At 40.4% G+C, this 11,497-nt stretch overlaps 1 protein-coding gene across 4 annotated transcripts in view; it reads right to left on the reverse strand.

The window, feature by feature from the left end:
* Nucleotides 1-617: 617 nt before the first annotated feature.
* The window catches only part of LOC109469137 (vesicular glutamate transporter 1-like), a 16,733-nt gene continuing 5,853 nt past the window's right edge, over nt 618-11,497 (reverse strand). For 2 of the 4 annotated variants that reach the window (XM_019767536.1, XM_019767537.1), the window contains exons 3-15: nt 9,953-10,092; nt 9,538-9,585; nt 8,735-8,868; nt 7,871-7,989; nt 7,346-7,460; nt 6,813-6,900; nt 5,288-5,374; nt 4,482-4,627; nt 3,897-4,046; nt 3,168-3,300; nt 2,614-2,727; nt 2,065-2,192; nt 1,193-1,612 (exon numbers count right to left, since the gene is read on the reverse strand). In XM_019767536.1, coding sequence (XP_019623095.1) covers nt 1,193-1,612; nt 2,065-2,192; nt 2,614-2,727; nt 3,168-3,300; nt 3,897-4,046; nt 4,482-4,627; nt 5,288-5,374; nt 6,813-6,900; nt 7,346-7,460; nt 7,871-7,989; nt 8,735-8,868; nt 9,538-9,585; nt 9,953-10,091 — 1,821 coding nt within the window. In that variant the 5' untranslated portion in view covers nt 10,092. Of the gene's footprint in view, nt 1,613-2,064; nt 2,193-2,613; nt 2,728-3,167; nt 3,301-3,896; nt 4,047-4,481; nt 4,628-5,287; nt 5,375-6,812; nt 6,901-7,345; nt 7,461-7,870; nt 7,990-8,734; nt 8,869-9,537; nt 9,586-9,952; nt 10,093-10,758; nt 10,996-11,497 lie in introns of those variants that run through there. The other 2 variants (XM_019767535.1, XM_019767539.1) reach the window with 2 other exon arrangements.

Below are 11,497 nucleotides of genomic sequence, written 5' to 3' on the forward strand. Positions count from 1 at the left end.
AAATCCTTGTGTAATCATACTCAAAAGAATCACTACGTGGAGAGGTGATTGGAGTTCAGAAACCGGTCGAATTGTCAGCATCCGATCCGGCTGTACCAGCCATTTGAGAAATGTCGGATCTGCGTCACGACTTGCTTTGAACACCGTAACAACATTCTGAGCGGCAGACTAATTCAGAACCTTTATGCATTGTATAACGTTGCTTGTGATGAATGTTACAGCTGAGGGGTTATACGAGGGTGAACTCTGATAAATTTTGTTTTCTCGTTTCTTGATGTAAACGTACTCGTACCTATGGATGATCTTGGGAGCTCTTAAACATATCTATCAATTAGTTGTATTTACAGGTATATATGCAACGTTATGTGTATTCTATTCTTTTGTTGTGACCTATACTTAACCCAGCTGGTATGTGTGTACGATAAAGGTCTTCGTTCATTCATTAATGTTAAACAATATGTACGAGTAAAATCATATGTGCTGAGACTAGTTGAAATGTCATTATTGTGATTATGAATAAAGCAATGTTTGAATACTATTACTAATTTTCTTATCTTCATTTGGCGTGCTATAGAGTAGACGCGGAAAAGATGTATAGAAGAGAAAATTTCTGTTAAGTTATAGTTTAATGACTTTCAATTCTGAGGAAAAATCGTAAAGACATTTGATAGGATTGCTATATGAATAAGAACTTTATTTTTGCTTCAATATTGGATAAGTAATATTCTACTAACTTCTCACTTTGGCTTGATATTGAACTGTTCACATAAGTTGACAGCTTAGCTTCAACACAGGTGTCCTATAATGGCATCTATATCATGAGTCACAACCTATAGTTTAATCCATGATTGAGAAGTACACATTGGTGTGTGCCTGTGTGGTGATGTTACATAATCTGATAACGTTGTTGTACTTGTAGTCATGATTCTGATAACGTCGTTGTAGTATTGGCGCTTATGACTGTCTCACATATTGGGCACGTGAGCGTAGTGAATGACTTTTGCGTTTCTTAAATCTCAATTGTCCTACGATGCTACCCATTTACATCTACAGATATATTTCTCTAGCTACTGGACAATTACTAATTTCATCATTGCCCTATCACTCACCTAGGAATCACAATAACGCTGTAAGTGTTATAATCACAATAAGTGTAACGCAAACTTTTCTATCTTGCTAGTGGTTCGCTTATTTAAAAATCCCTCTCTGTATTGTACATATACGGATCCTCAGGGGCTATTTGTACAAAGTTCGTTGACCCATCCACCCAGTCTATCGGGGACCCGTCGTCAACAACAGGCTGTGCCATAAGCTTGTCCGTAGCCTTTTTCCCAGCGTCCTTCGCGGCAGCTTCGTCCTGAGGCTCGGGCTCACTCGGTTTGCCGTCGCCGGCCGTTCGGAGCCATTCGGGAACTTTCGGCTTCTTCATCCACTCGGGAATTTTCGACTTCTTGACGAAGACGTCTTCCTCGTCGGCGTCGTCGTCGTCGGGGCGCGGCTTGGGATTGGACCACGGCTGAGTCTCCCCCGAGGCGAGGAAGAAGTAGACCACGACGCTGGAGATCAGTATGACCGCCGAGATGATGAACACATAGCCCCACTGTTTGGCAGTCTGAGAGAAAAAAGAAAATATCCAATAAGATTAGAAAATGTTGATACATCTTTTATAGTTTCTGCCAGGTGACATTTATAGAAAAGAGATGCATACTCAGACATATTACGAATGCTTAGACCTTAAAACAAGTAGTATAAGTGACAGGCAAAGTCAGCATGTTGATTCATTCATAGTCTTGTACGTAGGTCAATTCTTTTGTACCCAAATGCCTGCTTGTTTAGTTATAGACGAAAGTCGCTGTACTTTTGCTGTGTCCATAAAGTTCTTGTGATCTTGTAAGTAAGATTATCTTTCAAAAATATTCTTCTTCATATCAAAAGGCCTATTTCCCCCCAGTGCCCCTTGAATGTGTTCAATGCCTTACGATTCAACGTTAATGTTTGTATTGTAGCACAAAAATCAAAGTCGACTGAAATGAGGGAACAAGGACCCTTGAATGTTGCACCGACCTTGTCATAGGTGATAGTCCCCACAACTATCGGACAGAGGATGCCTGAAAAGGTGGCGATGGCGCCGGACAGACCCATGATGATGCTGGCGTACCGGGGGGATATGTCCAGGGCGTTCACGTTATAACCTGTGGAAAACCAACAAGAAGTCGGACATTTGAGACTTCTTGAATGTATTGGAACTTTGGATTGTATGATGTAATTACATCGGGTAGTACAAGTTCCTGAATTCCTCCACTTACTCTCACCTGGCTAGTTCTGGGTTATATTCAATATTGAACTCCCTATCAATCAACTGTCAAAATTGCCTCCCCCCCCACACTCTCCCCATATACATGCATCCATCGCTATTTGGACATGAAACATACAAACTCACAAGTCAGCCAACCAGAACAATACTCCTGTTCGTTCACTCTCTGGACATTCTGCTTGCCAAATCCACGTGCACGTACCGGTAAAATTATTTGCGCATACTTAGGTCGTTTTGTTTACAAAAAAATAAAATGTTAGAGAAAACAACGCCAACTGGTTTTCAACACTTGAGCCCACCTGAAGCTAAGGTAAGACCGGCTGAAGCCATGCCGACCGACAGAAGAGTCATGGAGGCGACAGGACTGTTGGTACAGCCGATGATGAGGAAACACAGCGCCTCCACGGACAGACCTGGCAGATGTAAAAAAAACAATCAAGTAGGTAAAGACCTTCATGATTCGTGTGTATAAATGGGGTGATTTTGTCGTCAACACAAATAGTTCGTATGACGCGTAAGAAAAAGGTAGGAAATAATTCCCATGATCAGTTGGTCATGATGTCCAATTTACAAAACAAATCTAAATTTATTTGGTGGATAAACATCCACCAACTATCAACCAATGCACCAACACATATCCGGTAGAAAATTGATCTTTTCTGGGATTTTCTTTCGCGATGGAATGTGAAATGAGGTTTTTGCGTTTTTTAAAGTTCGCCGTTAAAACAAATTGTGTAGTACGGTACTAATACATAATTGTATATACATATTCGCGGTGGAGAGACCTAAAAACGCAAAAATAAACTAGAACACTGCATAAATGTCAAGATTTCTAGTTGCCTGTTGAACTCACCCACGGTATTGAAGAGTCGTCTGACATTGGTGGTGGTCATGACTTCCTTGGTGCGCATCCAGTCTCCAACACTGCCGGCGACGGGCAGACACAGCGCCAGGAACAGGAACGGCATGCCTGTGATCAGACCGGACTGGGGAGGGAGAACATGAATATTTATTTCTCACATTGACCAACTACAAACGGTTCAAATAATGACCCCAAACAGGGATAATGACATACGATTATACATGTACTAGTGTGTTGACATTTGTTGCTCTTAGAGTTTTGTCTACTGTTACATGTACTGTATTGTATATCGATATCAATATATATTATTGTTTAACAGGCTAGTCCAAGAATAAAAAAGAATACATAAACCTTAAATTTATAACTATGGTACCATTTCTTAACTTTCCTGCTACCTGAAACCGTAACCAATAGAGACTTAATAGCCAACGGGCTACTTTGGTGTGCTAAAGGTTACAAGGCTTTTAAGGATTCATTTACCGAAAAAGCGTACTGACAGTTCATTGCGCATGCAAACGATGGTCTTTATTTACTTACAGCTTCGACCTAAATGTCAAATGCCACCATGTAGTATAGGGTGATACAACATAAAGCACCTACGTGAACCTAAAATTGCATTTTTTTTGTTACGGAAGAAAATTAGAGGCTTTCAGTGACATAAGAGGCGAAGTGTTCATGGTGATAATGCAGTGTACATAAGGAATGTTTTATTGTACTTACAGCTTCGACCTGCATGTCGAATGCCTGCATGTAGTAGGACGGTGAGTTGGTGAGCAGGAGATAGAGGGTCCACTTGAAGGCGGTGTCCGTCACCAGGATGGCGTACACGGGAGGAGACGTCAGGATGTCTCTCCACGGCGTGTCCTGGGCCTATGGAACAGTTTCATTTCATTTATTAGGGAATGCAACAGTGCATGACAAGTGGTAGCCAGGCAGCAAGAAGACTAGTAGCGGCTACCACTGATCGATTGCATGCAGCAATACAAACGATAACAACATACAAGGCGTACGACAAACTATCAATATTATGCAATACTATTCTCATCCAATGAACCACAATATAGTAGTAATACATTTCCATCCTATGAACCACAATCAATATACTAGTAATCTATTCTTATCCAATGAATCACAATATCCTAGTAATCGCTTGCACCGTAATCGTTTTCACAGGTGTTACTAAATATTTCATTAAGATCGGAGGTCTCCGAATTCTTGTTTGAAGTTGAAATTAGTAGGCAACACATATTCCTTAGACTGCCATAAATAAAGAGAAGAACTGAGAATACCATAAAGTGTACTTACGGTAGACTGATGATTGGTTCCCTGGTAGAACTCGCCCAGGCTCTTCTCTATGAAGAGGCACTCCTCCTCGCTCACAGTGGGGTCTTTGGCAGGCGACTCCCACACGCACAAGGCCCAGATCACGGACCATGTGATGCCAAACGCCCCTGTAATACAAACATCTAAAGTTACACCACTGGAACTAAAAGATTAAAAAAATCATCACTAGATAGCTTTAAGGTGGTGTAGAAAAGTGTCTGAGGCCTTTTTGAATGTCTAGAAAATGGGGTTTGGTTTACAGTTAGATCCTAATATGTTGAAGATAATTACCTTGTAAAATTATAATCTATGCAAATTTTTGTGATTTCTAGTTAATGGGTCACGCCTTTAGTTAGATGTACAAAGGTCGGGTGCAACAGATTGTTCGGTGTAATATAGCGCGCCGCGTGCCTCCGAAGCTTGTGTGTTACGCGGAAGGGCCGGTTTTACCAGATATACAGTACAGAAATACTGGTAACAAATGTAATTCAGCATAACAGGCGTCCATTTTATTTTGTGTCCTCCCGACCTTCATACTAATATACATGGACAAGTAGCTGAAAGAGAATAGCATCACATACAGTGAATCGGTATTTTGAATGCGTGAATTTGTATGCGTGTCGAGTAGCATTAGAAAAACAGAAAGGTAGTCAACGAGGCAGCCAGGGACATGCAGGGAATTTTAACTGAACATTTCATCACACAACTGCTGAACAATGCTATGACTATGGTAATTACTAATAGGCCCAATATTCCCCGAAAAGGAAATGAAGCACAATTCCACCCACCGTACATGTAGAATGCATACGGCCAGCCGGCGTACTCAGTCACCACTCCGGATAGGGGCATGCCGAACAGAATCCCCGCATATTGGCCTGGGGGAGTGAATGTACAAAATATCCAATAAACTGCTGGTGGACGTACCAACTAATAAGTACCTAATACCAGCTCAGAAAAGGAAAGAAATACCTATGCCTTTAAGTACCATAGTTATCAACCAAGGATTGTTTTGTTCAAAAATTCATTTCCTAAAACTATCGCAGAGTGGAACTCGCTGTAACCAAGTACAGTAGGAGGATCATCACTAGATAGCTTTAAACAATGTTTAGAGTTAGATGTTCAAGGGTTAGGTGTAACAAGTCGTTAGGTGTAATGTAGCCAGCTGCCGCCTCGCCGCGTGCCTGCGAAGCTGGCGTGTTACACCGAAGGGCGGTTATACCGACTATATATTACATACAGATACAGGTACAGATCACTCCATACATGTATTCCGATAGGATATGTTGTTATGTTATCTAACTTCGTGTTGTTGTATATAATTATGGGTTCACCACACCACGAAGTGGTGAGGTGAAACCATATTGCTTTTTCTGGTGTTTCTTCTCCTTCTCCTTCTCCTTCTTCTTCTTCTTCTCCTGCCATTTTTTAAATGGATTCAGCTTCTTCATTTTAGGGCCTAAGGTCCTGAAATTTGGTATGGAGGTACAGTGGGCAAATACCCCTAGGCGTTTTTTAAATTTTTGTGATACAGGCTTTTAGAATGGTTTTATTTGAGTTTTTTGGCTGTGTTATAGCAAATGTATTACTGTGTTAGTGTGCCATGTTTACCACGTTTGGGTATGAGTCATCACAATGGAATGCAGGGCATCAACCAATAGGCATGCAGCTTTCCTCTATTCTTCTTGCTGATTGGCTGTTGGGATTTAACTTGATTAACACCTGCACAGAGCATTTCCACCTGCACAGAGCATTTCTTGCTGATTGGCTGTTGGGATTTAACTTGATTAACACCTGCACAGAGCATTTCCATACTGACAGTATGTCTGTATTCAAGTGTTTTGGTAGGTATTTCAAGCTTTCCTGCTCCAGCATTGGAATGCGGGGCATGAACGTTATTTTTATTTTGAAAATCAACAGTTTGCATTATGCAATTAAAAATCCTAACCAATAAAGTAGGGAATAGCTATCCAACTGTTGTTTTAGTCGTATGTTACTTCATATTATAGTTATATCAATGTAAATCATTGTTTTCCCTTGTGTTTCTCATTCTTTCCCTGCCATGTCGTAAAATGTGGTGAACCCATCGCTGTATTTGCTCCAAAGCAAATATTGGCCTTTCTAGTTGTGTTTTTGTCTCCTCGACTACATTTTCAAATGCGTGTGTCTGAAAAACAGATCTGTTGATCTGAGATATACTCTGGATAAATAAATCAACTTGAAACTTGAGTTGGCAATCATTTAATAACCTACGCCGCGTTGACAAAGGCCGAGAAATCGTTCCGGAAACTTAGAGGAAATAAACCCAGACCCTACCTGTGACCATGATGGACGTGAGTCTGCTTCTTTCCAGAGGCGGCGCCCACTTACTCAGAACACCGTAGGACGACGGGAACGTCATGCCCTGTTCGCAACATGGAAATAAAAAAACACAAACATAAGAAATTTAATACAGTAGACTGATCAAAGACATTGGCTGTTTGATGAGTCAAATAACAAAAATATATAGAATGTAACCTACATTTTCAAACCAAATGCATAATGTTTACCTTCACGTGATCTAGACTTTAAAAAAAGTACTGCTTTGTGTATTCATTTATATATGATAATCCGTCCCTTGCTACATTATGTAATCCAACACTACAGGGTGTCTTCCACAACATTAGTTACCATGGTGACAGCTGTCTTGTCCAGGTCATTAACTTAATTTGGAACGGAAGACGAAACTCGGCAAAAACAATATGTTTTCCTTCTGTGAAGGTAAACATACCAAAAAACCAGGGGGCATTGGAAACCAAGAGGCACTGTATCATAGACCTCGATCAATGTTCGGACCGATGTCTACTCACTTCAGACAGGCCCTGTAGGATTCTGATAAAGATGAGGACGCCATAGTGTAAGTCAGCTGCCACGGGAACCAGCATGTGTAGGCAGGCCGAGCACAGCACGGATGCCCCAAACACTCTATATAAACATACCATTGAATATTTTCACTTGATGAATGAATGAAAGACCTTTATTGTAGGTTTATGCTCTTACACGCTAGATACAGGTCACGACTTAAACAGGAAAAATTACAGTAATATCTTACTTAAAATATACATACTAATGTGAACTACTATTTACAGGTTCAATTCTTCTCGCTTCTTGAGGTAGGTGTAGATGTACGAACATTTAAATGGAGCTAATGATACATGGTTTGTCAAGTTTCACAAGAAATACGGATTTTCTGTATTACCTAAATGTCCAAAGCTGGGAATTTCTTTTATAAAAAGAATCAACATAATTGAAACCCCGTAAAAGTTTAAATTGACAGTGACAATTGAAATAATTCAATGTTGATCAGGAAAATGGTGAATCATACTATGAATTACCTATTAGCAGGAAATCGCACCGCCAGGTATCCTCCCAGGACTTTTGTCAGCAGGAAGCCCCAGAAGAAGGAGCCGTGGATGATACCGACTGTAATCTGCGACCAGTGAAATGGTGCTGGCTGTAAAGTTAAAACATGAAAAAAAAAAATGAGAAACTAGAGAAGTAACCTTTGCAAAGCAAATGCATAACGTTTACCTTCGGACACGGTCTGCTCTGTTAATTCTTACTCAAACACATTCACGTACATGTACTACTAGAATATGGTGACAGGAGCAGACCAGACAATGGAATTGGAACATAATGTAACCCAACACCAGTCACCATGGTAATAGACGTCAACAAATCGTGTCATTGGTCAGGTCAGAGGTCACTGTTTGGAGAAGAAGAAGAGGAAGAAACTGAGCAAAAACAATATGTTTTCAGACTTTTGTTCTAACCGCGTGCCTTTGGCCGAGAATACTTCTCCGGCCCCTACAACGCTTATAACTACAACGTTCATGAAACGGCCAGTATCGCATGAAAGCTGGTCTCCAGGTTGACATCTTGAAAAATAAGTCCTACCTGTACGTCATTTCACAAATGTGGCAAATCTCAATAAATAGATTACTTCTATACATGAACAGACAACATGTCAATTCCAAAGTTAACATCAAATTCTGGGAAGAGTCCTAATCCAAGTCAGCAACCTCAATACTGAAATGTTAACTAAATTCATAAATTTGCTACTCCCAAACCCATATACATGTACATGTACATGTGCTATTACACATTTGGTCACATTTGGTGCTCTCTGTCATAAATGGCGTTAAAGGTATTTGTGGCAGGTAGGGCAACATAGTTCATTGAGTACGTAAAGTGCCTACCACTTGTAAGTCTCCCAGTGTGTGGTTGTTAACCATATCCACCACGGCGATTCCCAGGTTCGTGCGGATGCCATACTGGATCATGAAGCCGAAGCACGCCAACACTGCCACTATATATCTCTTCGGCATGAACCCTGTTGGTACAAGTGCGTACTTATGCTGAATCTATAAAAGACAATCATTTGGTATACACGCTACTATTCTAGTGATGGTAAAAAAAGACAGTTCTTATATGCACAGTGACAGAATATCATCTCCGTTTTCAAAGGGTCCACAAATTACTACATTTTCCCTTCTTTGGCATTTCACAAATGTAAATTAGGGCTTGATGCTGCTTAATCACCATTTGCACAAGTTGTCCCAAATCCATGACTACATGTTTCTATCATAGACATGAAAGATGTCTTACAGATTTTATCCTGGGTACCATTCTGCGTAGCTACCACTGGCTCTCCCATTTCGCTTGCTACGTGCCACAATCCAGTGGTAAGCTTTCTACCACAATGCATGACTCTTGCTACTACAATGCAACCTGACATGAATTATGTTTATTAAAGATTTTACCCTGGGTACCATTCTCCGTAGCTACCACTGGCTCTCCCATTCTCCCTTGCTACGTGCCACAATCCAGTGGTAAGCTTTCTACCACAATGCATGACTCTTGCTACCACAATGCATGCATTGTGGTAGCAAGATTGCCTCTTGATTATGCAGTCTAAAGTGAAAATATACACTAAAGCGAACCCCTACAGTGGGACTATGATGTTGGACAAAGCGAACCCTGGCCTCTGATGTTAACTTACCGCTTTTACAGGTTGCCGCCTCCCCAAGTCGATCGCACAGGACATTAACTACATGCAAGTTGGGTGAAGTTTTGGAGGGAAAAAAAGCTGTGATGGTAACCATGCAAGAACTGCCTTTTTTTGTCCATGGACAATTAATCAATGAAGATACATATTATTAAATGCTATTATTAATGATGGGATTTAAAATATCAAGTGATATCAATGATGATGAGACAAAGGCTTTATGAAGAAAGAAATATCAGTTATCCCAAAGTACCAACAGAATTTATCTTGATGGATAAATAATGTTAAAACCCACCATACAAAATGACACTGAACGTCTATCCATATTGTTAGAACTGCATCAATTTATGATATGATCGTTTTGAGGGTGAAATCTTTGTTCTGTTCTTCTAAAAAAAAAGACACAAACCTTTCGGACAGGGACAGAAACTAGATCCGTCAGTTTCGCTACTACTTGGCCACAGCTTGTTCGTCCACGACTCGGGCAGGAAGGACGAATCTTTCCCATTGTCCTTCGGGTCCAAACTAATGCGATTTTGGGGCGCCATTCTGGAGAAAAACAGAAATCAAGTAAATAATCAAAATGCAAAACGACAAGAATTGCAATCAAATTATGTCCATTTTCTGAAGCAAAATTTTTTTTTTTTAGATTTGGACCACAATCCGAAGAGTCATACCTGCTTTGCACAACGTTAATATTCATTGGGCGTAACTGAACAGGTTTTACCGGTAAAGACACCGTCCGCCCCTCATACATATCCCAGGGGTAATTGTCAGAAGAGGGATTTTGCAAAAGGAATACTGAAATAGTTGAACACGGTGAATGAATGTATGGAGACATGAATTGGCGACACAACTTCCAATCACGTATACATAAAGCCATGGAAGTCACAGGGATATATAGAGAGAAATAATATGATGGAGTTTTTGTTCAGAAAAGATAATTTTTTTACAGGAAAATATAGGGTATCAGAGACGACAAAATAATAATAAATGACGAAACAAACAAACAAAACCGATTGTCCGATAAAACTGATATGGAGAGAGAGAATTTGACATCATCAAACCATATTGGCATATGAATATCCAACCACTCAGACGGATACAAAAATAAATAAAAAAATTAACCGTGCTAATACATTCAGCCAAAAAAAAACCGCGATGATTTTTTCCTCATTCAAACGACAATTCCTCAATTTTTCTGAGTTTCCCTACCTGTGATAGGAGTAAGTGCTGTGGAACGCAGCTATAGGGAACTCCATGTTAGCGGACCTAACGCCACAGCGGGCCGGGGTCTGAGTGTGCCGAATTTATCCCCGTTTTCAGCCTACGTCGGGACCCACTCCTACGTCACTGTCGAGCATATCTACCTTATAAACACTCCTTAAACATACACTAGTCCATCCACGCGATGTGCACTCTCCAAATGTCACCGTAATTCCTGCAAATTGGCTCCCTCTCGAACAAAAGAGTATGAATACGCCAAATGGTATATCCGCCTTTTAAGCGGTGCATAATTGGTGTTGAGTAGTGTAGATTCGTTTATCACTATAAAGGCCAATCATGACATAGGAGATACATTAACGTCGTCAACTGTAAATGTCAACACGGATAACGTTTTATTGGTGTTCTGAAATAAGGCCACAACAAGTAAATTTTATGGATGACATCCTCCGCAGACTCCAAATCTAATGCGATAGGCGAAAAAATAAACAAGACGGGCCGAAAAAAAACAAGGTTCCTACATTTTAAAATTTTGATTCAGTCATTATATATTGTACAAATGGTTTTGATTCGATCAGTGGGAACTTCACATATACAGAGCCACCATCACATATCACTGCATCAAAGTAAGAAACAAAACATTAAATCAGAGCCTTTTCTTGTCTCCCCTCTTCATAGTTATCTGCCATCCACCTTCCGGCATGGCAACAGACATATTTGCCCATTTTTG

This window comes from Branchiostoma belcheri, unplaced genomic scaffold, assembly GCF_001625305.1.
Source record: "Branchiostoma belcheri isolate BF01 breed outbred unplaced genomic scaffold, Haploidv18h27 scaffold20, whole genome shotgun sequence".
Lineage (NCBI taxonomy): Eukaryota > Metazoa > Chordata > Leptocardii > Amphioxiformes > Branchiostomatidae > Branchiostoma > Branchiostoma belcheri.